Source organism: Lissotriton vulgaris, chromosome 12 (genome assembly GCF_964263255.1).
Source record: "Lissotriton vulgaris chromosome 12, aLisVul1.2, whole genome shotgun sequence".
Classification (NCBI taxonomy): domain Eukaryota; kingdom Metazoa; phylum Chordata; class Amphibia; order Caudata; family Salamandridae; genus Lissotriton; species Lissotriton vulgaris.
Window position 1 is genome coordinate 565,269,642 of NC_141700.1, and position 27,902 is coordinate 565,297,543.

Sequence of the window (27,902 nt, forward strand, 5' to 3'; positions counted from 1 at the left end):
TGAAAAATTGCCACATGTTGTTGTTGTTTTTTTGCACACTGTAACTTTCATTCATAGTATGTTTTCACAATTCACGTTGTATGTTGCGTTAAATTATTGTGTTTTGATGCACTGTTTGATTTAAGTTTCTTGTCGTACGCTTGTGGCGAGTACGTTCAAGACACTGTGATTTCTCTAGACCGAAGTGACTCTTTACTTTTTGACAAAATTGAAAAATAAAACGGCGCAACTAATCGCCCAGATAAACATATTAAACTTTGTTTATCTCTCTCTTTTTTCGCCTTAAGTCGAATGGTGTGAAATTACCGAAGTGTGGGTTCCTTCTTTTTATACAGTAATTTGGGCCCTTACCCCACTTCCGTCCGCATGGGCCAAACTCCCTTTGTTGTTACAAGTTTTGGAGCGGGTCATTACCCGAGTGAGTTAGGACTGAGACATTTTTTGTCTCTTGGTTGTCACCGAATTGATTAATTCTACTACAAGGAACATTTTCCTTGCTAAAGCATGTCAGAGAATGAAACATTGTCTTTTACAGAAAGCCACATAAAGAATTTGATAGCTTCTAATCCCTTCTCGGGTCTTTCTCCAAGTACTACTGCTAAACATCAAAATGAGGCTGATAAATTAACTCGTCTCCAAAAGAAACATATTAGGACAGAATTGCATGGTTATTTTCTTTTACAGCATTTGCGGGCCGGCACAATACCTTGGGGCCTACAAGTAAAAAATATACCAGTGATATTTGTGGAAGATCCGGAATATAAGAAAGGCTTTAGTTTTATAAATACTAAATGCAGTAGAGACCTTATGGTCCACACGATTGAGACGGCACAACGTCTATGTAGTGAGGAAGAAAAAGAAATTGCTGAACTATTGAAAGCCATTGCTGATAATAAAACTGAAGTAGAAGCTAAAAATCTGATTGAGAAAATTGAAAAAGAAATACAAACATTCAAAGATATCACTATTAACACCAAAACTGCCCAATTTGAGAAAGACTCTAAAGCGTTTAAAATAGAACAAGTGTACCCCTTTTTAAAGGAAGATTACTATACTACGGTAGAGTCTAAAAGAGCTTTAAACAATTATCAAGGCAGATCAAGGACGAGATTTACCACCTTCTCGTCTACCTCATCAGGATCGTCCCCTGACTCCAACCAAGGTCAGCAAAATAAAAAAGGCTCCAATCAACCTTTTTTAGGAAAGGGCGGACAACAAAACGCCCGCTTCAAACCCCGCTGGGAAATGCGGACGAGGAACAGATACTACAACAATTAGATTTATCAACAATAGTGAATCTCTCAGATAGACCACTCACTAAAGACGAAAGCATGATCCTCAATTTGGGCCTCAAATTTGTCCCAAATCGACGAACTGACTTTACAAAACTGAAGCTGGAGGCTTTAGACTTTTGTAGGAAAATCAGACTGAAAACATACTTTGCCGGTGTAGAAGCTCCCGTAAGGGGTGAGACTACTGGCCTTCGAGTAAAATCTAATTTTTTACCCACCACGAATATCCCTAAACAGGTATACGCTTTCGAGCAAGCAGTGTTGTCAGCACTCACAAAACTAGAAAAGAGCAAATCATTTGTCAACTATAACATAAGCAAGGGACAACTCGCAGCCATAAAGGAGTTAAAAACAGACCCTTCTATTATAATCAAACAGGCTGACAAGGGTGGCGCAGTGGTTGTGTGGCCGCGCCCAATGTATCTGTCGGAAGGAAGGACACATGTTGACAACTTAGAATGGTACCGAGTGGTCAAAAATGACCCGGTTGTTGAAATTCAGAATAAAATCCTGAGTATCACTAAAGATGCATTAGAGAATGGCTTCCTAGGTCCTAAAGAATATGAATTTCTAAACAAGAAGTCACCGAGAACACCTGTTCTCTACTTCCTACCGAAGATCCACAAAAACAGCTCGAAACCACCAGGGAGACCAATTGTCTCCGGTTGTGATTCGGCCCTTGAACCAGCTTCGAAATATATAGATTTCTTCTTGAAACCTTTTTTGACTGGGGTTAGATCGTACCTGAGGGACACTATTGACTTTCTCAATAAACTCCAAGAAATGACATTTGATTCTGACACACAGCTGATGGCAACACTAGACGTGACCTCATTGTATACACAAATTCCCCAAGATGAGGCTCTTGAGGTGATGGAAATTTATCTAGACCAACGTGAGAGACCACACAGAGTTCCAACCTCTTTTATTCTAGCCTTGGCCCAGGTTACATTAAAAAGCAATTACTTCAAATTCGAAAATGAGTTCTTTGTACAAACCAAGGGCACAGCCATGGGTTGTCCTTACGCCCCAGAAATGGCGGTACTGTACATGTCACAGTACGAAGAAAAATTTATTTATAAGGACAACCCCTATGATGCAAACATCATACAATGGCTAAGGTACATTGACGATGTCTGGCTCCTGTGGCAGGGGAGCCAGACGGACCTCATGGCATTCCATGAATGGTTAAATCAGAGACACCCTGACATAAAATTCTCGATTGACTGCAGTAATCAGCGGATGACATTTCTTGATGTAGCCGTGGGCACCGAAGGTGGTAAGTTCACCACCACTTTGTTTAAAAAGGCCACAGACAAAAACACGATCTTACATTATAAAAGCTTCCACCCACAAGGGCTCAAACAGAACCTACCCTACGGCCAATTACTTAGAATTAGGCGTAACTGTTCGGACCTTGATGAGTTTAATGTGCATGCTGAGACCTTTTGTGATGAACTGACCAAAAGGGGTTATCCCAGAAAACTCCTCAAACACTCGAAAAAAAGAGCACGCTACACTCCCCGAGAGGAACTACTCAAAATAAAAACTAAAAAAGAGTTGGATAAACTCGTGTGTGTCACGACCTATGGATCTCACACGAATAAATTCAGACAGATTATTCTGCGGAATTGGCATTTGTTGGAGGGATTAGATTTCCCCCTGCAAAAACCAATTTTTGCGCTGAAGAAAAACCCAAGTATAGGCCAACAAATCATCAGAGCTGACAGCTCTTTACCAAAACCCAAAAGTGATCTGATTGCTAAATGGAACCTCAAACCCATCACAGGCCACCATAAATGTGGTACGTGTGTGGCCTGTGCAAATGTAGTGGAGGGAGATGAATTTTGTCATAATGGCATCAGATGGAGACACAGTTTGCAAACAAACTGTAAAAGTAGAAATGTAATCTATGGGATCCTGTGCGCCTGTGATAAATTATACATAGGCAAAACATGCCAGCAGGTTAACGCTAGAATAACACAACATCGCTCTCGGCTCAAGAGAAAAGTGCAGAATGCCCCAATGGTCGAACACTTTACGTCAGCAAATCACAAGGAAACTGATTTCACATGGACAGTCCTAGCTGGCATTGACCCACAGCACCGGTCACCTGATGTAGAGAAAGCGCTTCTACGAAAAGAAGCCTACTTGATACTCCGGTTTAATACCATAAATACCGGGTTGAACTCAATGAGTGAAGTTTCTAGACTGTAATCCCGGCTTCACCATTAAAGGGACTTCAGGCCCCACAATGCATCAGTATGAGAACGTAAAAGAATCCCCTTCTGATTGGCTCACTCAGGATGAGCTCAACTCCTTTGAATCACTGAGGCAACCGAATCCGCATTCACTTTCAGTGAAGGAATGAGGAAGTGAAGAACGCTGCTAAGCTGCCAGGTAGGACAAGCGTTCAGCTAACTGACAGCGCGTTACAAAGCGAAGCCCGAACAAGATGTAAATGCTTTTCTATTAAGGAACTAGCGTTCAACATTAGGAAAGCCGACCCGGTCATTGCTCCCAGCGCAGTCTTTGGTAAACACCCAACGCGCGCTTTGTGCCCTTACAAAGGAGCTCGTTGCTCCCGAGTGATTTCTAATTGCCGCCCGTGCTTTTTTTCAACAGACTCACGGCACTGGTCGCCGTCGAAAGGCCACCGGCACAACCCCTGGCCTCATCTTTGAACCAAGGCATCCTTAATTTTCGAAAAGCTAACAAAGTAAGTGATTATTGGTTATACATACCATCGGAGAGTGTTATGTTTCCCACATTGAAAACAGCGAGTAATACGCCCATTTTACTTGCAGTTAACTATGTGGAAAGTGATTCGAAAATCGTAGCAAACCAATGATTTTCCCTGCACGCACAGAACCCACCAACCCCCCTGAGATCGACACATGTGGGTTGGATGAATTGTATCACCTCAATTCCCCAGAGGTACGTGTCATTTTAAAAGTAGTATGTATGAGAAAGCGTGAGTAGGTTGATGGGAGCCAATAGTAACGAGTGTCCCAAAAACCTTTGTGTTTTTTATGAATAGGTTTAATAAACGGGGAAAAGAATTCAATTGGCCCTGAGGAGAGTTTGAGAAGACACATCACAAACTCGAAACGCGTAGGCGGACAGGATCAAGTCCTCAGTTCTGACAAACAGATTAAATTGTTAGGAACTACAAGCCTGCTAACACGGCCACCGAGAGGTCGTTGTGTTCTTTTTTGGAGATCCATCAATAGACTCCTTATTGGTCACATTTAACAATTTTCTGATCATGTCATGTTAAAATATATGGTTATATATATCCTTTTTTTCCCCTTCTTTTGTGAAAAATTGCCACATGTTGTTGTTGTTTTTTTGCACACTGTAACTTTCATTCATAGTATGTTTTCACAATTCACGTTGTATGTTGCGTTAAATTATTGTGTTTTGATGCACTGTTTGATTTAAGTTTCTTGTCGTACGCTTGTGGCGAGTACGTTCAAGACACTGTGATTTCTCTAGACCGAAGTGACTCTTTACTTTTTGACAAAATTGAAAAATAAAACGGCGCAACTAATCGCCCAGATAAACATATTAAACTTTGTTTATCTCTCTCTTTTTTCGCCTTAAGTCGAATGGTGTGAAATTACCGAAGTGTGGGTTCCTTCTTTTTATACAGTAATTTGGGCCCTTACCCCACTTCCGTCCGCATGGGCCAAACTCCCTTTGTTGTTACAAGTTCTGAAGATCCAGGGCATGCTATCGAACCTGGAAGCTGGGTCCTGGTGAAAGATTTTCAGCGAACCAAGAACGAGCAGCCCCGCTGGACTGGACCCTACCTTGTTTTGTTGTCTACCCGTTCTGCAGTACGAGTGCACGGTAAAAAGAACTGGATCCACGGCATACATTGCAAAAGGGCTCCTTTGCCTCTGCCATACGACCGGTGGGCCCAGAAGGGACTTCCTGACTCTGAGACTGAGACCGTGCCTCGTTTTCTGCCATTCAGTGATGCCCGTTTGATTGGAACGAACACTGAACAAGAAAGTGATGATCTTCTTCAAGAAGCTGTGCCTCCATTGAACCGTTTGAACACTGTTGAACCTGAGCTACTTTTCCATGAACAAACATTGCCTTGCAAAGACCGTTATGATTTGCGACCGAGAGTCGCTGGACTAATAAAAGTGTAAAGTTCCTTTTTATGATTTTTTGTTTGCAGGTTAACTCTCCTACGAGGAACTACTTTGATTTTTGTTTTTCGAACGGCCATCCGGGTTCAGCTGTAGGGTTGCGGTTGCTGAAGTCTTTGGAGTGCAAGCCGAAGACAATAGGTCGACAGTTCTGGTTGGCCTAAGGGAGTTGCCCTGGGCTGACAGAGGCATTCCTTAGCATAGAACACCCTACCACCGCGAGCAGCAAATTAGTGAGGATGGATTTTTTCGAGATGGAGAGACCTGTTGAGAGAATAAGCTTTAAGAGCAAAATTTGCAAACTGATGTCCCGGAAACGAATTTTAATATTGTGTTTATTCATGTTGCTTAGCTTAATGATGTTCTTAATTGGTTATGTGACATTCTCTTTTCAAGTGACGTTCATGCCCACTACGCAACCTATACCTCCTCCTACTATTTCTTCTCATTCTTTTCACCCTTTGCCCGAACATGAAATAGTCAGACGATTGGAATTTGCTAACAATTCCTTTATTCAACTCCTGCACCAACACCAGCTAGTTATGAACACGAAAAATTGTTGGATTTGTGGCCTAATGCCCCATACGACCGATAAAGGTATTCCTTACCTGGTTTTGCCTTTCAGCTACAATGTTTCTATTTGGGCATATAGAACGATGTTCATTTATGCTCATAGTGTCTATCCCCAACGTTCCGTGAAAGATAGTCCGAAGAATAGTGCTCTGGTCAAGGGTGCAGTCGACATGATTAGAGGAATTAGTTCGTATGAGACTATTCCGAGAGATGAGACACAAGCATACATTGGTTGGAACGTTACTGGATATGAAGTTAGTCTGAGTGTTAACCAGCGAGCGAAAAGTTCTCCACCGATTTGGATAGTGCCCCATCAGGGTCGTTATTGTCTGCAAGGTAATGGCAAGAATCCGAGAGCTCAGTTAGGGAAGAGTGTCTGCACTGAGACTTATATATTTGCGTCTCAGACTTCCCCAGCGTTCCTAGCAGCTAAGGGTACCTATTTCATCTGTTATGACAAGGCGTACACATGGTTGCCCCCTGAGTTTTCGGGCACATGTTTTGTTTCTTTCCTGTTGTCTCCCACTTTTACAGCTGCGGCAGATTACCATAAGACGAGAGTTGCTAGAGGTGTCTTCAGTAAGGAAGATACCGCAGGGCAAGATTTGGGAGATTTCTTTAAGGTTTTTCTGCTGTTCTGGGGACCGATAGCTAACAGCAGGAACATTCGCCAGTTGACGAGAGTGGTTGAGTCCACCATAGTCGAAACTGCCGGTGCCCTTAGTAACTTGACTGCTGAGCTCCAGTCGGATCGACTTATGACACTTCAGAATAGAGTTGCTCTTGATGTCATACTTGCAGATAGAGGTGGAGTGTGTAAACTGATTCAATCGAGCTGCTGCGTTTTCATTCCAGACAACGCTCCGACACTCTTCCAGGCCATTTCCAAGCTACATAAGATCTCCGAGTCTGTACATATAGACGAGGGAGATTGGTCGTTGATGGGATGGTTTTGGGGATTGATATCCACGTGGGGATGGAAGATTCTGATGGTCATTGGGATGATCTTAGCTGTCCTTTTCCTGTTCTGTCTCTGTGTACAGTGTGCTCCTGCTATATGTGGCCTCTGTGCTACTTCGTGTGCGAGGAGACCTGTCCAGAGAGAGGTGCTAAGTACTAGGATGATGCTACAGCAACATCTTGATGATCTGATGAATATAGACCTGGATTCAGATTGACATGGGTTTGGGTTTATTTCCTATGTAAGGGCAAAAGGAGGGTCTGTAGTTCCGTGGTTCGAGGGACCGTGGTTCATAGATTCTGAACCCGTTCAATAAAGGTCGTCGGATATACACAATTTTGGTATCAGCGGACCGCAAATGACGAGTGCGGTGTGTACGAGTGTTTTCGTAATAATCGATCAATGAGAACACTACGTGTTCAGGGATTTCGTTTGAACCCTCGGGTTCCATTTTGTGTGTGGCAGCCATTTTGTGTGGTTGCCCTCAAATAGGCCGATGACTATGGCCGAACGAGTCCTTGGGACACGTACAACTTAGCTGACTCTTGTGTGACCTGGCCGAACTGACTCCCTTGCCCGAGGCTGACCTCGCTGAGCCAGTTCCTTGTTAATCAGCTGGTCAGATAAAGATCAAAGAGCAGGACATTGCTGAGTTTATGGTACATGCACACACCCTTCTATCTTGCTTCTCATCTGTTTCTGTTCCTTCATTTATGGCTTAATCACTGATTTGGGTTGAGGTCTTTATGATGGGTTTGTCCGGCCTGATCGAACAGGAATATTGGAATGTGCTTGGTCATTTCTGGTGGGCTGGACAACGGAAAGTGGGACTGTCATCATACGATATGTTTGAAATGTCATGTTTCCATTGGTCAGTTTGTATGTAATTGATGCTAGCCAGGAATGTGATTTTTTGCATAAAAGACGATGCTCCGCTCCTTGAATTTGTGCAGTCTCTAGCGAACCACCCGTGTTGTGCTTCATAGACCTCTGTTCCTGGTTGCAGCCAATAAACTTTGGTCTTTGACGTCATCAAGAAGTGTCCCGTGTCTCTGTTTGCCGAGGCAGGGGAATCCGAAAACATCGGGCGTTATCCCTGGTGCCGCTGGGTTCTAAAACCCGGTTCTTCACAGCTCGGAGAGAATGACCTGGAAACAGTCCGTCCAAGAGGGGGCAGGACCGAACAAACTGAATAATCAGGAACGCCCAGAGGAGGTCAGGAGTGGCAGAAAAGGCCAGAAACCGGCACATCCGGTGTGTCAGCTGCAGGAGTACGGAACAGACGCTAGAGAAACCGAGACGACCCCGGAGGTTGCTGCTGCCCACAGACTCGAAGACACCCATTTTACATTATATATCCGAATATATTTGTTTTTAAAGCATAGTAAATGACAACCTTATAGTGCACCACTAAGTGTATAAAAAATATTACATAAAACAAAGGGGACTACAGAGTGTAGAATACACACTGGTAGGCATTTTTTAAGAGTGCTTTGTCTGGGGAAGCACACATTTAGGATTCATGTAACACAGTGGTTAGGGTTGACTTTACTAAAAAGATTTTATTTCTACCCATAGCAAAATTAGAATAATGAAAGACTGGGACAACAAAAATAACTTTCTAACATAGATTAAAATTGGGACTTAAGAACTGCACAGTAACAAAAGGATCTCTGTGACAAAAGAAGTAACCCACTGAGCTATGCACATAAAATCATATTCTGTGATCTGCTTAGTAAATGCTCTTTGTAGCAGGTATATTAACCCTCTTTGCTACCTTAGATGAGTCAAGGCTGCCACTAGACAAAACTCTGATTTCTCTCCAGCAGGTACATTAATCACCACTTTTATTGTTCCCTGAAAACTGTTGGATATACAAGGAACTCTGCAATGCTTTTTTAAAATGCTACACTTCTCCAAAACCCCCCTCCGGGAACACAAACGGCCACCCCGCCCTTCCAGCCTCTCAAAGAAATGCACACCGTCATGCGATTGATTGCTCATTTTCCGCTTCTCAACGCTCTATCAGTGTCGTTATGTGAGTTCTCAGTGTTTTAACTCAGCAGCACTCAACAGCTACTGCAGTTTTTCTCTTATTCCCGCTCTCGACACGCATTTGCTCTGTGCTTCTCTCGCTTAGGTGTCCTCCTCTCGGAGCTTGTGTTTCTGGGACTGCCATCTGGTGTGGCCGTCGTTTTTCCTCTGCCCTCGCTCTTGTGAGTTTGCCTTCCTTCTTCAACTCCCCTTTCTTATACACGCTCCTTTCTTTTTTGCTTAATTTTCAACCCTCTATTTTCATAGGAAATAATATGTTTGGTATCTTTACCATGCCTGGAGAGGAAGATTCCCAACAATTCAAAGATAATTTAAAACATTTTATTAAAAAATCTGTAAAACAGACTTTTTCAGTCTCTATGTTGGAAGTTTCTAAAACATTGGACGCCTCTTTATCAAAAATGTTTGCTTCTTCTAATGAAGGCTCTTTTTGCAGGAGCAGAAAACGTGCAGTGACCTCTGGATCCTCTTTAGGCGTTTCAGTAAAAGTTGGTCCTCCCCCCGAGAGGTTTCAAAATCAGGTACTCCTTCCTTTCCCCTTATCATATCCCACTTAAGAGACACTGATGAGGATGGTGATTTTATCTTGGATGATACAGATAATATGGATGGATCTGCTGATCCTAATATTTATGGGCCCCCAGAAAAAAGGCGTAAAATTTCTCCTCTTGACTGTGGTGTGCCTCACCCTGTGTCTTATGATTTAGTGGACCATCTTGGTGAACCCATAGTCAACCCCTCAATTATTCACCTTCCTAATTCAACCGAGTATTTCCCTGCCGACCATGTGGCAGAGTATGTATCTTCTTATTTTCGCAATGGGGTAGATTCATCTGGCAGGAATAAATAAAAATCTGAATGTCCCTGTCCTTTCCTCCCTAGTAATATTACTGCGACTCCTATCATTGATCACAATATGCTCATGCTCTTCACCAAATTTGGCAAGGACCCAAAAAAGGGAGTGGATAGAGGCCGGTCAAACTGCCAGTTTAGAACGCTGGATTTGGTCGGTCCTCTTACCAGACTTTTTGACTTGGCTGAGGAGACCAAGATAGATGGTATTCTCATTGATCCTGATACTCTCTCCAATTGGGCACAAGTCGCTATTTGCATTCTGGGTAATACCAATGCGCATGTTTCTTTGGAAAGAAGTAAAAGCCTCTTATTAAAAATTGACCCTAAGTTAGCTTCTTTAGCCTCTATAGAAGAAGATTCTTTTGCCATGGGACTATTATTTGGTGACTCTTTTATCAAGGAGTTAGGTAAATATGTTTCTACATTTGCCACCATGGACAAGGCTCAGATGTCTCTTAAGATTTTTTTCTCCTCTGGTTTTTGCAGGGCCAGGAAAGGTCGGAGCCTCTTTGCCGGCCACTCCTCCAAAAGAGGTTCCTTCAATCGACAAGGTCAATCTGACTCTTATTCTGGATATAAGCCTCCATTCTACCTCCGCCGTGCCATATCTTACCAGTCCAGAGGCTACAGCAACAAAGGAGAACAGTATTCAGGTAAGTGTTTCTAGTTCTGGCTTTTCTCCAGTAGGAGGCTGACTGGGTGTATTTCACAACTCATGGTTTTCTCTCACCACAGATCCCTGGGTAATCCAATCAGTTCCATTTTATTTCATAGAGTTTTACCAAACCCTCGGTTCAACATCATCTCTCTCTTCCTCTCCATTTTGCCCTAGAGCAAAACAGCCTCATATACAACAAAATTCAGTGTCTTCTCTACAAACAGGTTATAGAACAGATTCCCTTCGATCCTTCGGGATTCCTCAGCACCATTTTTCTCATGCAGAAAATGAACAAGAAATTTAGTTTGGTCTTAAATCCAACAACTTTCAACGACTTAGTAGTATATCATCACTTCAAAATGGAAACTATATTACATCTGAAAGACATTCTCATTCAAGACAATTGGCTGGTCAGACTGGAGGTTCAGCCCGCTTATCTGACTGTACCTATTCATCCTTCTTACATGAAATATGTCCATTTTGAATGGGTAAATTATTTCTATTGTTACAAAGTTCTTTCCTTTGCTCTGTCTTCAGCCCCTTGGTGTTTCACCAAGATTTTCATACTGGTGGTAGAATTTCTCAGAGCTCAAGGTATTCGTCTTATTATTTATCTCGATGATTTTCTCATCATGGTACAGGACGAGAATCTTCTTATTACTCATTACATCTTTGTCAAAATGTCCTGTTTTGTATGGGTTTTCTTATAAACATACAAAAGTCAGCTTTAATACCTGCTCAACAGTTGGAATTCCTTGGTTTCCTGATAGACACTTCCTGTTCTATACTTCAATTTCCTCCACACAAGGTGCCTCTCATAAAGGAAGAGACCTGCCACTCTTTAAATCTTCCTTACTTCTCCCTCAGGTATTTAGCCTGTTTAGTAGGCCTTTTAGCCTCCTCAATTCAAACTATCTTTCCGGGCCCTCTCCATTATCGAGCTCTTCAACTAATAAAGATTCAACATCTTTGCAAAGGTCTAGCCTATTCAAATCCCTTTTCCCTGGACCAAAAGTCAAAAGAAGAGCTTTTTTGGTGGCTTTAACATCTAGATGCATGGAACAGAAGATCTATTTTCTCTGCCTTCTCAGATCTTGTATTGGAATCTGATGCAAGTTGGACCAGTTAGGGCGCAAGATGCGGCCAGTTCTTGACTGGAGGCGATGCTCGCTAAAGGAGTCCTTCTTGCATATCAACAGTTTTTAGATGCTTGTAGGTTCCTTTGCCTTCCAGTCATTTAACAAAGAAAATGTAAGTTGCACCATCCTTCTTCGCATGGACAATCTGACGACTGTCTGATATATCAATTACCTCGGTGGGACAAAGTCCAAGGTTCTTGCAGATCTTGCCAAACACCTTTGGAATTATTGCATTAAACACAATCTTTCAGGACAATCTGTTTATCTTCCAGGTAAATTAAACGTAGTGGCAGAAAGGTATTCCGGACACTTTCAGGATACCAACGATTGGCAGTTGAACCCTTCTGTGTTCAATCGTCTTTCTTCCACCTTCAGCAGAATGTTGATAGATCTCTTTGCTTCTCACCTCAAATCTCAGCTCCCTTCTTTTTTCAGTCGGAGACCAGATCTTCAAGCCGTAGCTACAGATACTTTACTCCAATCTTCACCTCAACCTCTTCCTTATGCCTTTCCTCTTTTTTCCTTATTGCAAGAGTTCTGGCTCAGGCTCGCATACAGTGATTTTCTCTAGTTCTAGTCACTCCATTTTAGCAAGCCCAACCTTGGTATCCCACTCTGTTGGAGATGGCCTCAGATTTTCCTGTTTGGATTCCTCCATTTCCCGATTTACTGCTCAACCCTCTGGGTCAACCACAAAACACGATTTTATAGGGCTTTCTTGTTTTGTTCACTTGGAGGATTTCAGGTCTTCTTGGAGAACCCCAGGAATTTCGGAGGAAGCTATCAGGCTCATTCAACAGTCATGGGCTCCGAGCACATTAAATATTACAGATCGGCCAGGCGGCCCGGTGTAGCCGATATATGGACAGGGACTCCGAGTCTTTTTCAGCTGATGTCACATTAATTGTTAATTTCTTAGCTACCTTAGCATCTCAGGGTAAAGCTTACCACACTATCAATACATACAGATCAGCTATTTCAGCCGAGCATCATTCAGTGGATGGTAGACCCACTGGCGAACATCCCTTAATTTGTCATCTGTTAAAGGCAGTAGGACATGTTAAACCTACAGTTCCCTTACTACAATACAATTTCGGATGTCAATTTGGTGCTCCAACTTTTTATTTCATGGCAGGACAATGTATCATTCTCTCTCAAACAACTCTCTGCCAAACTCACTATGCTTCTTTGCCTAATTTATTTGAAAGGTGTTTCAGATGTGAACGCTTTGGATGTGCCTTCTTCTTCTTACTCTTCCCTCTGTGTATCCTTTCAAGTTCACAGACATAGCAAAAACCAATTTGCCTTCAGTTTGTTATCCCTTTTTCCCTTTCCAACATAAATTGTGCCTTGGAAATTGTTTAAAAGCAGTATGTTGCTTGTACTGCAGATTTGATATCCTCATCTTTCTCATAATTAATCATTTCCTTTCATAATCCTCATAAGCCCATTTCTTCCACTACCCTTGCCCTTTGGGTCAATTGGATTATGTCACTAGCTGGTATTAACATTGACTCTTTTGCCGCCCATTCAGCCAGAGGAGCCATGGGTTCTTGGGCTTTTTGGCCTGAGGCTTCTTTACATGATATTCTCAAATCTGCAGATTGGTCAAATAAAATACTTTTAGAACTTTTTATTGCAAACCTATTGCTCATGTTTCTGATTCTGTTATTGCAATGCTTTGAACATGCATTATAGGAGTCTGCGTGTCTTGAAATAAATTAATATTTTCCTAGCATTGGTGTCTGACAGGCTAGATTTTATTAAAGACACGGAGGCGAGTATTATCCCACCACTATAATTTAACCCTCCCTGCTGCTATTCTTTTGCAGTACCAGCTCCTTCCATCAACACTTCCTCCTAATTTGGATGGGGGATTTTCTCTCATACAGGATTTAGAACGTCAGCATGGATTTCTTTACCCGTGTAGTTTGCATCATAAACATTTCTTCATGGACTGTTTTATGGATTTTTTTCATCATGTTATTTAACTTTTATTCAGTTCTTGTGTTTACTTCTTCACCTGTTTAACTTTTTGCTTCAAGAAAAGAGGACTTGCTGTTCGCAGTCAACATTATTATTGAGTTACTCGACATCTGATTGGTGTTGCCATTGTGATGTCATTTTGTAGTTCTTTCTCTCTCGTTTGATAGGAAACGTAGTTCTTGCTTGTCTGCCGTAAAAATAAAGCGATAAAAGACTGCATAATACATGTTTCCGTGTCTTTAATAGGCTAGGACAATCTCAACTTTTGTATCCAAAGTCAAAAGCGACAATTTCTCAATAGATGTAGAGATCAAATTCAAATAAATATCTTGATATTTAGTGCCAGGAGGACACACAGTTCATGACATCAGTTGAACAAACATGTTAATAACTGTGTGGTTTCTATTTAGATCAGCGGTAGAAGTGGGCGGGGACGGAAGGGCACGGCGTGCCCCTACTTCTAAAAATAATTTCAGCCCGTTCCCCTACTTCTTTCTTTGAAAAAAGCATCCCGGGACGGAGAGAATGGTCCTACTAAAAACGTAACTTTTTTTCCAGCTTCCAGGGGCTGCTCGCATTCTCTGTTGAACTCCAGAGGCTGCAGCAGCCCCTCCCTGAGCTCGCACAGACTGCGGGCAGACCCATTGTCATTCCGATTGAGGTTGATTATCTCCTTTGAAATGACAATGCGCCCGCCCGCTGCCTGCCTTTAGCATATGCCAGCGAGATCTGCATGAGGTGTCTCTGGTATCTGGGTGCAGGCCATGGCTCGTTGTGCAACAAATATACGAGATGGGTCCACAAATGTGTAATCAAAACTTTAAAACATTCCCGCTGGGGCGTGAGAGGTGCGCTGTGGGCAGTGTAATCTGCTGTTTGGAAAACACAACCCTGACGTCCACGACGCTGAGGAGGCGAGGAAAAGCATTACATTCGATCAAGCTATTTTTATAGACAGTATTCTTGTAAAAACACTTGTGGCTGTCAAAGGCGTGCCCGAAGGTGCCTGCTTCTTCTAATGCGTTTTATGGAATATATATTTTGCTTAGTGCTCTAAGCTGTGTTTTTATAAGTGTGTTTTGCTGCTCGGTACGTGATGTATTAAAGGGGAAATCCGGCGAATATTACATTAGTCTCAACACCCAGCAGACGTAATTGAACAAGGGAACATCATGGGATGCCTATTGTTGGGGATTGTTCGAAATACAGGTCTTGATAAACAGAACGGGGTTTTCCTTTAAACTGCCAGACCCCTTTAACTGGAGGACAACGTGATCTTAAGCCCTCCTCTGCGATCCTGTGGCCTTTAAGGTGTGAGGCTCTGCTCAGGGGAGAAGCCAGAAAATCAAAATGCCTCGAACTTTGAACTACACTTATAATGGCAAGCAGCATGTGATGAGAGTGTCCTTTGCACTCCCTAAAAGAGCGGCCTTAACTGCTCCATCCAACCAAGGGAGTAGTCAGAAAATTAGAATGCCCCCCATTTTGCAGTAAACCTCTGATGCACACCAAGCAAAATAAGTAAATGTGCCCATCCTCCACTCGAAGAAGTGACAGGGACAGGAGAAGGGACAGGAGAAGGAGAAGTGAAGGGACAGGAGAAGGAGAAGTGAAGTGAAGGGACAGGAGAAGGAGAAGTGACGGGGACAGGAGAAGGAGAAGTGACGGGGGCAGGAGCAGTGACCGGGGCAGAAGTGAAGGGACAGGAGAAGTGAAGGGACAGGAGAAGTGAAAGGACAGTAAAAGTGAAGGGACAGGAGAAGGCGAAGTGACGGGACAGGAGACGGAGAAGTGACGGGAGAAGTGACGGGACAGGAGAAGTGACAGGGGCAGGAGAAGTGACGGAGACAGGAGAAGTGAAGGGACAGGAGAAGTGAAGGGACAGGAGAAGGAGAAGTGACGGGACAGGAGAAGGAGAAGGGAGGGACAGGAGAAGGAGAAGTGACGGGACAGGAGAAGGAGAAGTGAAGGGAACAGTAGAAGGAGAAGTGACTGGACAGGAGAAGTGACGGGACAGGAGAAGTGACGGGACAGGAGAAGGAGAAGTGACGGGACAGGAGAAGTGACAGGACAGGAGAAGTGACGGGACAGGAGAAGTGACGGGACAGGAGAAGTGACGGAACAGGAGAAGTGACGGGACAGGATAAGAAGTGAAGGGACAGGAGAAGTGAAGGGACAGGAGAAGTAAAGGGACAGGAGAAGGAGATGTGAAGGGGACAGGAGAAGTGAAGGGGACAGGAGAAGTGACGGGGACAGGAGAAGTGACGGGACGAGAAGTGACGGGACAGGAGAAGTGACGGGGCAGGAGAAGAGACTGAAGCAGGAGAAGAGACGGGGGCAGGAGAAGAGATGGGGGAAGGAGAAGTGACGGGGCAGGAGAAGTGACGGGGGCAGGAGAAGTGACGGGCAGGAGCGGTGACGGGGGCAGGAGCGGTGACGGGGGCAGGAGAAGGACTGTTCCCATTGGGCGCAGAATCTAGACTCATTTGCATATGGCTGGGTCCAAACTGGAATGGCATGGTGAGCAAAGAAACAATGGACTTAGGCCCAGATCTCTGTACTGGGGTGAATGTATGATATTGTTCTGCATTCAGTTGTTCTTTTTGCTATATTATGATTGAGCAGCTAGCTGGTGACATGAATATGAAGGAGCCTTTGTGGGTTTCCGTGAGTCTAGATTCTCCTGAAGAGTCCCTTTCTCTTCTGAGCCCTGCTTAACACATGTGTACAGGAGGAGCCCTGTATTCATGACCTCAATGTTTGAAACAAAAAATAATCATGGATTTCTGAACATTGAGTAAAAGCATTAAGGTAACATGTTGTTCCTGCTTATATTCCACACGCTTTACATAAACCTGTATTCCCTATGACTGTTTGCTTTTTCCTGAATTAAACCTCAAACATGTTTATCCATTGTTTTAATTAAATAACGTTATAAGCTGTAACTGGTCAGTGAAATGCTAAACGTACTAAAAATTGGTATGTTTTGCTATTTCTAGCCACGCCCCTGACTCCGCCCACTGATTCAATCTTTGGTTATTCCTGCCCCCTGATTTTCCACCCACAGTTCCCCTACTTTTTTTTCCCCACTTCGACCACTGATTTAGATCCTTGTACTACAAAGATGATTTACAAAGCTCGGGCCTAATGTAGCTTAGCAACCTAAGTTGTGTTGCATCAAAGGCTGAGAGAAAAGCTGTGCTTCTCTCGCCCAGTGCTGGCACACTTTAGGCTGCCAGGCACCAATGAATGCACATGTACACCATAGAGCAGCAGGAATGTTCTGTCTTTTGTCAGGGACATATTTTGCACTAAAAGTGGATCCGTTTTGTACAAAAACTATCAGTTTATACTGTTCTCAGTTTGTAGTGTGCTGAACAGTGCAGCCCACATGCATTGCTAGAAAAATGTGGAGACTTGTGAAAATTGCTCAAGGAGGCGTAGCTTTTTGGTTCAAATCCATTCTACAACTGTTGTAGAAAGGGATTTACTTCAAAACCCATTGGGTGATTGCCTGAGTTCACCCTAAATCACCCATGGTATGACCCCTTGACCCAAAACAGCGCAAAACTACTTTGTCTTTAGAGGATTTCAAACACAAATCATGATTTTTAATTCCACCACAACACTTTGTACCGCATTTGTATCATTTATATGACACAAAACTGGCGCAAAGTATAACAAATATAGGTCTATTTATTGATGTGTTTCCAAACATTTACTTTACGAAATATAGTGGTACGCAATAATTGCCTCTGAACACAATTGTGAGGCGGGATGGGTGGCCTAGGAAACCAGGGGCCTCATTTATGAGGCTGTGCGTCACTTTTATGCCGCCGGTGCGTCACTTTTTGTGACGCACCAGTGGCATAAAAAATGAGCCTTGTTGCGCCATATTTACAAAGTGACGCATCTAGGCAGATGCGTCACTTTGTAAACCCCTGCGCCACATTATACCTGCGCCAGGTATAATGTATGCAAGGGGGGCGTATTGACGCAAGGAAGGGTCGTAGAAGTGACGCAGTGAAATCTATGAGATTTCACTGCGTCACTTTTAGGACGCCATTGCGTCAAAATCTTGCGCCTGCCTCACAGCAGGCGTAAAACTGACGCAGGCCCTTTCACATGGGCCTTGCCCCATGTGAAAGGGCCCATTGCTGGAGTTGCGTCACTTTTGTGACACACTCCATCAATGCGTCACTTTTGCGCTTACAGATACGTCAGAAATACTGACGTATCTGTAACTCCTTGCGACATAATGCGTCATACATTAAATATGACGCATCAGGAATGTCGCAAGGAGTGCGCACTGAGAAGTGACGCATCGCTGCTTTCACGCAGCGATGCGTCATTTCTCATAAATGAGGCCCCAGGCGTCTTTTCCGAAAAGAAACTGACGAGTTTCTGTTCAGGTTTGGAATCATGTCAGGTGGTCCGAATGTGGAGCTTTACTCACAGTGCATTTGTCTTTTTTCTTTATAGAAAGAAAAATTGGGGCAGAGGAAAAGCAACATTTTACAGAAAATCAATAACTGTTCAAGCAATGCAAGAATATTTTTTTCCTGTCCGTTAATACCAGCATTGAGAATTAGTCCATATTAGCACCCCCACGCTGCACACGATAACTTTATTGTGCGTGTCGCGCTATATATCAACCGTTGGAGCCTGAGGTTTGCTGCAGGCTGCACGCGGGTCTCTGCAACGAGAGCCGAACCTGCTGAACTACCTCGTCGGCTCTCGTGCAGGGTTGGGACCCCCTTCTGAGCCCTGAGCCTCCTCGTCCATCTGTGGAGTCTTTTTTTAGCCCCCTGTAGCCCCGTTGGTTCTCCCCTCCCCTCACACGCCCACTCCACGGGGCCCGTTCCTGCCTCCAGCAGCAGCACGTGCCCCCCGCGCGCACCGCGCGGCCGAGTGCAGTTGTTGGCTGCGGAGCAGGTGCGTCGCGCTGTTGATTTATCCGGGCAGTGTCAGTCCTCGCGCCCCACCGAGAAAGACGCAGCCACTCTCCAGAAAAGCGGAGAGGTGGGGGAAAGGAGGTGAACAGATGGACTGACAGCATCCGACGGCAGCACGCACATCGGGACAGCCAGGGCGCTCCTCAAACTCCGGGGAAACTCTGGACTCGGCGAGCAGTGCGCATTGACTGCCGGCCAGGCTTGTCCCCCAGCGGCCACGTTAAACCCCCTCCCCGAACCTGCGCGAGAGGGTCGATGGACGCGCTCGGGGGGCTCTCCGTGACTTCCAAAAAGTGAGCTCTTTGGTCCTGGCGCCAATGACATCATCACTCCCTGCGCGCGGGGCCTGAATCTGAGCAGTTGTTGCTGCGCACATCTGCCGGGAACCTCTGGAGAGCTGAGAGTGGGATTAGAGTCCATCTGGCAACGGAGAGGGGGCCTGCAGAGAGCGAGCGAGGAAGACCGGGGCTGCTCGTCCCGCAAAGACTGAGCGTCTGGGCGCGCACTCTGCATGGGCCTCGAGCTGGCCATACCCTACCAAGTTAGGTGAGTTTGAGAAACCCTGCACCCTCGATGTCTTCTGGAAACATACCCAGTTTGGAAATTGGGGTTTGGACTGAATTGTGGGGCGGCGGATACTGCTGGTGCAGCTGAGATTTCAGTCCTGACAATCAGGGAGGCCTCAGTAAGGATACACCTTGCGTCAATCAACTGTAACACCTTACAGGTCAACCCATGGCATTGACAGTAACCATACTTTACAGCATCGATACTAGTGGCAAACCTCCTGGAGTCAACTAAAACAAACCTTGCGACAATCAACCGTAACATCTGGCAGGTCAACCCATGGCATTGACAGTAAAGATACTTCACAGCATTGATACTAGTGGTAAACCTCCTGGAGTCAACAAGGACAACACCTTGCGACAATCAACAATAGCCTTAAGTTGCAGCATCGACTGTGATATAAATCTACTAGTAATCAGAAAGAACATCACCAAGTTGGAGCATCAACAGTAGCAGTCGACAATAACTGCACCTTGCGGCAGTTGACTACAACCTCAAGTTGCAGCATCGACACCAACAATATATCTTGTAGCAATCAACAATAACTACACCTTGCGGTAATTGACTACAACCTCAAGTTGCAGCATCAACACCAACAATATATCTTGTAACAATCAACAACAACTACACCTTGCAGTAGTTGACTACAACTTAAAGTTGCAGCAGGGATACCAACAGTATATCTTGTAGCAATCAACAATAAATACACGTTGCAGTAGTTGACTACAACCTCAAGTTGAAGCAGGGACACCAACAATATATCTTGTAGCAATCGACAATAACTGCACCTTGCAGTAATTGACTACAACCTCAATTTGCAGCATCGACACCAACAATATATCTTGTAGCAATCAACAAAAACTACACCTTGCGGTAATTGAATACAACTCTAGTTGCAGCATCAACACCAACAATATATTTTGTTGCTATCGACAATAACTACACCTTGCAGTAGTTGACTAAACCTCAAGTTGCAGCATTGACTCCAACAATACATCTTTCAGCAATCGATAATAACAACACCTTGCAGCAATTGACTACAACCTCAATGTGCAGTGTCAACAGTAACAATAACTCACATCAAGGAAGTGTACTGCTTTGACGGTGTAAATTAGTAAACAGCTCTCGCCCCACCAATATTTTCGCATGGTGTAAAAGTTAAATTGACGAATTGACTGCGAGACATCACAGACTTGGGGAAAACATGATCGTAAGTGAAATATTCATGTCACAGAGCTTCGTGCAATTGCTTTTGTGGAGTTAGTTGGTTCAAATTGTGCTGCTTTGCAGTGGGTAAAAGCCAGGTAGATCTAAGCTTAAAATTCTGCTGTGTTCAACTTTTTGTCACTTTGACATAGATTAATGACCAATTTTTTGTCGTAAAATAATGGTCAAATACAGCACACGCAATAATTTGAAATATCTTTTTTCCTTAATAAACCAACTCAATGTTACTCGAACACTTGTTGAGCCGTGCTCCTCACTGGCAACCAACTTTCTCTCTCTGCTTCCCAGGGTAGCATTCTGCCACCAGAAAAAAATGATCAGATATACATATGTACGGGGGATTGGCTGGTTTAGAGACTTTATTGCAGAACGTTTTTCATGATCATCTAAAGGTGAGTAAAATCAATATAATGGTGTGTAGCGGCTGATCCAGAAGACATGGTCTAGTCTCAGCTTAACCACTTGATCAATTGTGCGATTCTGGACAAAATAATTTACTTCCATATAAGCCAACTGCTTTAAGTGCCAAAATGTATGGGCCTTTGAAAAAAGGTCCAACCCCTATTATAAGCGATTTGTAAGATTTTTTTTATCAGTACTTGAAAACGTTAAACTTTTTTGTTTACAAAAGAACAGTAACTTTTAAACAGGGTGAATACTGTTATGTATCACTGGAGCCCTAATTATGCAGGAGGTTTGATTAAATTATCCAATACAGAAAGGTAAATTATGCAGTATTACGCAACACATCATGTAGTGGTATTATTTCTTTATTTTGGCATTTTAGCACATAATAATACTGTCTGGGTTAAATGTTTACCTTGTTAGAATCAATGTAATACATTATTGTGGCTTTCAGGAGGTGATATATTTGCTAGTCATTTGCCACTTTGCAACACCAAGTATGGCACTTTTTAATTTACTTTGGTGCCATTGGGCTCTGCAAATTATGCAGCAGATAGTCGATTATGTGGCCAGTGTGGTAAATCCATAACTATGCAGATAATGCTGCGGCACATAATAGCAGAAAAACAATGGTTGTGATTTTAAAGGATGAGTTGTTTGAGGGAGCATATGAGACACTGATCTGCAACCCTCTGTGACAGTCTTGTATAAGAACAGAACTAGCTGCCAATACTAATGCCTAAGCACAGGGGCAGATGGTGCAGCAGTACTTTGTGTTTTGTCTCAGGACTGAACTTTTGGATGAACAGATACACGTAGCTGCTTTTTTTCTAAAACCCTTTAAGAGTACATTGCAAGGAACAGCCTTCTGGAACATGGGACCCCGGTGCATTCCTGTATAGTCCATTTAGGTATGGCCTTTAAATGAGTATATTGTAGTGTAAATGTTGTTACTTACTAAGTGCTTGTAGTAATGCTTGAATGACTGCAATCAACATTTTAGCTAGAGTAAGCCGTGGTAGGCAAACCACGATTTCCCTGGCTCCCTGCTCTGGGCATTTAAATTACACCCTTTTGGGGCAGAATGGTCTACTAGTGACAGAGTGTGATTAATCCAGCCTCTAATGCTAGTTAATGCCCAGAGGAGTGAATCCAGCCTCTAATGCTAGTTAATGCCCAGAGGAGTGAATCCAGCCTCTAATGCCAGTTAATGCTGAAAAGAGGGATTTCTAGAAGACCAGCAACACCTAAATCCACCTCTCTGTCTCTCCCCTAAAGCCCTTATACGCTGGAAGAGCGTAGAATATTACCCTCTATGTAGTACTGAGTAGTGAGTTACATTTTCTCCACCAGCTGTCCAGTGAAGACTCAGCAGTGGACAATGGAGACCTGCAGCTGAAAATAACCCTTTCCTCAGAACCTCTGAGCGACTCATCTGAAAACAGCAGGTCAACTTCACTTGGCAAGTTGCAACTAACGGTTAAAGTTTGTAGATTCAAATAGTACGGCTTATCACCCGTGAGGGCATCCAGGTACTGTCCACGGGCATGGGGAGATTACTTGATTTGCCCAGAATCACAGGATGTTGTGCCAACTCTGAGACTCCAAACTGGATCCCCAGCTCCCTAGTTGGCAGCTCTGGCTGTTGCGCCACATCCTCTCCCTTTACCTTCACCAGCCTTGGTTGGGGAGGGTAGTTTGGGATGGGGAGTTACATTGTATGTAATTATTTCCTGAATCTTCCAGCTTTGTAGTAACTCCAATTGGAAGAGTTTGTTCGTCCTGGTCGGGCTAGGCTCAATCACTGAAGTATTGGATTGACCTTAAGCCAAAAATTAGCGAATGATCGATTATATTCATCACTCGGCGTCAAAGAAGATAAAGCGGAGAACCGTACTTGGTAGACGTTTACTTCTATGCCCAACTCACACAAATAGGAACCAATTTATGGCCCTGAACTTTCAGCCATGATTATTTGCTCTTTTTTACTAAACTTGAGTTACTCAGTAGCACAGGGTTCAATGCACCTCGAAAGTGTTTGCATTTCTGGGTTCCACCACCCACAGAATTACACACTTCCTGGAATTGTAACAGTATCAAAGTTCCTCAGCAGCACCGTTTCCTGCATTCTGCTGATGCACTAACATTGGGAGGTGGGGATGCCCATTTGGAAATTTGGGTGGGTTGCAGTTGGGTTGCTACATTTCTAAAAGAAAGGCCATTGTGCCTGTTTCTGAAAGTGCCAGGCATGGATACTGTATTAGCAGTTTGAGCAAAAGAGAGGAGAGGATGTGGTCTCAGGGCTAGACTGCCGACTTTGGAGCTGGGAAACCAAGGTTCGAGCCTCGGGGTTGGCTTCACATCGTGTGCTTCTGGGCAAATCACTTATTATCCCTGTTCCTACCAAAAATGAATGTGCTGATGTAAAGTGCTCCAATACCTTCGGTCGAGTTTGAGCTATATAAATATGCACAAAAAAATCCTCTCCTGCCATTTTTTTTAAACATTCCAGTTCTGCCTCGATTTGCTTTAAACTTCATTTTGAAATGGTCTTGACCGCATCAACATACTTATGATGTGTATACATCTTTATACGTCAAATGTGAAAACATTCCTGATTGTAAAGATTTTTATTTGACCTTTTTTGGCAAGAAAATCCCAGCCAGGCTCGAGAATGCTGGTCGGGTGGCAAACCAACGTTCAGATCTGTTGCAGAGGCAATTCAATTTCAGAGGCTAACATAAGTCTGACTCCACCCCAGCCCTCCAGGTTATTCACTAACAGTAAGCCTGACAGTCCAGATGGGCTGCTTCCACTTGGCTATTTTCGGACTTTTGCCACCCACCCCCTTCCAGAGCATGGTGGCAGTCACAGGATAGGGTTGCCTGCTGGAGAATTGTAAAAAAAATGCCCAGCTCCAGTTAAACAGGTGCAGCGGCGCTTCTGGCTCTGCAGCAGAGAGGGATGCCAATGCTTGCATAGCGCAGGCCCTTTGATGGGTGGCAGCAGATGCCCGCTGCGAGGAGGCCAGCTTGCATCACCACCAGAGAGAGGCGGGAGAATCATTGCTGGGTCTATCTCGAGCACTGGTGCACCGCCGCACTGACTGATCAACATCCTTGGCCCACAGGAGCTCCAGTGGGCCTGTGCACCGGTGTATTCCACTCTATGCGCTTATGCGGAGTACAATACAAAAGGAGGTTGGTGAAGAAGGATTTCATTTTGAAGGTACAAGTGCTTCCAAGGCTGTGACTGAGTGTTCTTATGCCGAAGGCGCAGGCAGGCTTTATGGCGATCTGCTCTTATGCTAAAGTTAAAGGCATGGATGGATGATCTATTCTCACGTAAGGCATTGAAGGTCTCTGTGCACGCGTTCTCATGCAGAAGTTAAAGGCATCAGTGGTCTATGTCCACTTAATCTTATGCGAAATGTAAAGGCATTGGAGCTCTAGGCTCATGTGTTCTTATGTTAAACGTGTAGGCATGGAGCATTTATGCCTGAATGTTCTTACCTGGAAGTTGGGGGCTCAATAAGCTGAATACTCACTTGTTCTTATGTGTAAGGTTTGGGTACTGAAGGTCTGTGCCTGTACTCTCTTATGCTGAAGGGACAGGCATTGAAGCTCTAAGTTCCTGTGCCCTTATTGTAAAGGTATAACCATTTAAGTTATATTCTCCAGCGTAATTAAGCTAAAGTCTTAGGTATTTACATTTTATGAGGAGTGGTCTTGTAACGAAGGTACATGTGTACAGCTCTGCATTCACAATTATTATTATGTTGTTGACATATGTATTGGCACTTTGTGGCCGAGTCCTCTAATGTTGAGGGTATATTTGGCGAAGCTTTAAACTTAAATCTTATGCCAAACTCTATCCTTTACTCTGCTTATGTTGAAAATCTATGCATTGAAGGTCTAAGTGCGAATGTTCTTATGCTCATAGCAAAGGCATTTGACCTCTGAGCCTTTATCTTCTAATGGCAATGGTATATCCGTTGAAGCATGAGTGTTATTATGCTGATAGCATAGGCATTACAGTCCTATAGTGTGTTTATGCTTAAGGTTTAGGCATCGAAGCATTAGAGCTGACCATATAATGCTCAAGGTGCAGGGAATGAAGCTCCCTACTTAACTGTTCTTATGTGCATGGCATAAGCACTGGGGCAGTAAGATGGAGCTTTCTACGTTGGAAAATACTTCGGTTGAAGCTTTAAGGCCGAGTATTTTGAAGTTAAAGGTATCAGTGTTGAAGCTTTATGTCTGGAAGGTTTTATGCTGAAGATTTACTCACAGAAGCTCTTTTTCCAGGTACTCTTTTGCTGAAGGCACCCTTTAAAAAAAGCTATAGTAAGATATATATGTATAGTTATATATATATATATATATATATATATATATATATATATATATATATATATATATATATATATATATAAGATATGAAGGTTGGTTTAGTCGAACATGCTAAGGTTGAAGGCGCATAGCAATAAAGTTCTGTCTATACAGGAATTCAGACTGTGCTTCAATGTGCTGAAGTCGTACCCCCGGGTGCCGCCATACCCTTTCAGAAGGTGCACCTACTCTGGATATACCCTCTGTTTTGGTAAGTTGATGGTGTGGATATTTGCTCAGCTCAGTGTGTTTTTGTTTGCATGAACAGGTGTTTGGCCACTTTGTTTGAATGTGACTATGACACAAGTATGTGCTGTTTAGCCTCTACACTGAAGAGTATATGGTAGAGGTCTCAAGGTTCAATGCTTTCTCTTCCCTACCCAGAATCTATGGGTGTCTCTTTAATATTTGTATGCTGAAGGAGAGTTAATAGGGCTCTGGGCTTTAGTTATTAAATGTTTATTGAGAAATTTTGTACAGAGCAAAGCATTGTCCCACAAGGCACTACAGTGCACTGGGGTGCATAGCGGTGTAAGACAGCAGAAATAGTTTGAGTTGAGAGCTCAAAATTTGTCATCTAGCTGGATGCCAGCTTGAAATCAGCCTTGAAGAGTCGTTTAAAGCTAAGTTGATCGGCTCTGCCCCTTGGCTGTAGGGCATTAAAGATGGCAAGGGATGTGTCCAATGGAAGAACCTTTGATGGATCAGATGTGCCCTCCTGAAGAACCATGTCCTGATGGACCTGCGCCTATGATGAATATATATGTGTTGGGACTGTTTCTTAGAAGATCTTATGCTCTAGGGACAGGGGCCACGGGGCTTTACTATCTATATTCCGAAAAATTGATTTAGGCTTGTTCACTCTTAGCGCTGTTGTTACTAATATCGGGTCTCTGTTCTTGAGGGATCTTATACTGAAGACAGGAAAAGTTATGCTTGACTGGTATCATTCTGAATCCATGGTACGGTGTCATGCTGACTCGATGATTGTTGAGGATATGTGCACTATAGATCTTCTGCACTGGTGATGAGGCAATGGATATGTATGTTCCTGTGCACTTGTGCGGAAGTCACAGTGCACTGATGCTACAAGTGGCGTTCGCTTATGCAGAATGAAGCTACTGGCCATTGTGAATGAATGTATACTTCAGTGCTCACATGGGGGCAGTTTAAGTATTGAAGTCACCTGCTTGTTAGCACTTATGCTAAAGGATAATGATGAGGAGATGTGGCCTGGCTACTAGACCAGCCGACTTTGAAACATGGGCATCCAGGTTCGAATACCAGCCTCAGCGCTTGACTCAAACATCATGTGATTCTGGGCAAATTACTTAATCTCCATGTGCCTAAAAATGCATTGTCTGCTATGTACTTCTGTAATCCCCTCATGATGTTGCCAATCTACTAGATCGCCTCCCAACAACCATTGCAATTTAGAGTGACCATGGCTTACTAGCTCAGTTCGTGCTATACAAATAACAACATAGATAAATACATGTTGCAGTAGGACGCTATGCTTCACCTTTCTTGTACTTACCATGCATATGCCATTGTGTGACTGCAATGAAGATACAGGGCTGCCTAGGCTGCTCCCTTGTGATTACACTGAAGATGCTGGTGGTTCGAGTTTGTTACTACTGGCGGTAGGGTGTGGGGGGTGTCTATGTTAGATCAAACATAGGATGTTGGAACAAACATGGAGGCATTTGACGTGATTGTACTTTTGGTGAAGGTGTAGGCGTTGGGGCTGCCTACTCCACTGTGATTGCGCTGAAGGTGGAGTAATCCGGAGTCGAAGTACAGCTGAGGCATACACTCGAATGTGCTTATTTTGCAGGTACCAGAACCCCTAAAACCAGTTAGGGGTTCTATTGACAGTGCTTAAGCGAGATTGAGTTTTTTGCTCAGGTGTGCTTCTTGTGCAGAAATCCGTAAAGAACAAGGATGTGGATAACCACTTCCATGTAGGTGATGGTTTGTTTTATGTTTTTGTAAACAGCTTATGCAGTTGGAAGGCTGCTAACAACTGCGAAGAAACCCTACATAATTTCCAAATAGAACTCGAGAAACCAGACAATTAGACACCAATGACCCTACAACCGGGTAAGTGATCTTATTGTAAGTGATGGGGGGAGCTTCAAACTGTGCGCTACTCGAAACAGAGGGAGGGATGGAATTTTTGCGTTTAAGGAAAAAGGATGAAGTGTAAGTTCATCTAAGAGATGGAGTACAAGACAGCAACGTCTGGGAATCTTATTTCTGGCAGTCCGCTTGTTATTCTGCACAGGGAAGAGTTTTGTGAACAAAAACAGGGAATACAGGTAGTCCATTAAATAATATACAGATTACGAAAGACGACTAGACAATCTGATACTAGATATCAATCTGATGTAGCCTTCCAGGTTTACAGGCAGGATTTATTAAAAATGATGTGGAACTTCTTTAAAAGTTCCTTGCACTTTAAACCCCTAGAGAAGTGTCTATTGAAGTATCTACTGGACAAAGTTTGGAAGTTCTTGGGCGGATAGATGTCTCAGGTGCAGATAGATGTCTCTTGGGCGGATAGATGTCTTAGAAGCTGTCATTCCCTTAATTTAACAGCATTATAGCCCCCGGGCAATTCAGTGGACTGGGCTCTGCCTACATGTCCACTCACAGGAATAAAAATGTTTAAC

At 43.6% G+C, this 27,902-nt stretch overlaps 2 protein-coding genes across 5 annotated transcripts in view; both read left to right on the forward strand.

Annotated features, from left to right (window-relative positions):
- The first annotated feature begins 9,316 nt into the window (after positions 1-9,316).
- LOC147677750 (uncharacterized) lies at positions 9,317-27,285 on the forward strand. The gene is made up of 2 exons (XM_086945582.1): positions 9,317-10,552; positions 27,227-27,285. The coding sequence occupies exons 1-2, from the start codon at positions 9,961-9,963 to the stop codon at positions 27,283-27,285; spliced, it is 651 nt and encodes a 216-aa protein (XP_086801708.1). The 5' UTR covers positions 9,317-9,960.
- The window catches only part of HJV (hemojuvelin BMP co-receptor), a 90,484-nt gene continuing 81,189 nt past the window's right edge, over positions 18,608-27,902 (forward strand). Inside the window, exons 1-3 of one of the 4 annotated variants that reach the window (XM_086945389.1) lie at positions 18,608-20,414; positions 20,720-20,823; positions 27,227-27,330. The gene's annotated coding sequence lies outside the window, so the exon portion shown is untranslated. Of the gene's footprint in view, positions 20,415-20,719; positions 20,824-23,622; positions 24,065-27,226; positions 27,331-27,902 lie in introns of those variants that run through there. The other 3 variants (XM_086945388.1, XM_086945391.1, XM_086945390.1) reach the window with 3 other exon arrangements.

Coding starts and splice junctions, on each gene's coding strand:
- LOC147677750 (XM_086945582.1), top strand. CDS start 9,961: ATGCTCATGCTCTTCACCAAATTTGGCAAGGACCCAAAAAAGGGAGTG. Junction 10,553..27,226: donor CAAAGGAGAACAGTATTCAG/GTAAGTGTTTCT, acceptor TTTTGTAAACAG/CTTATGCAGTTGGAAGGCTG.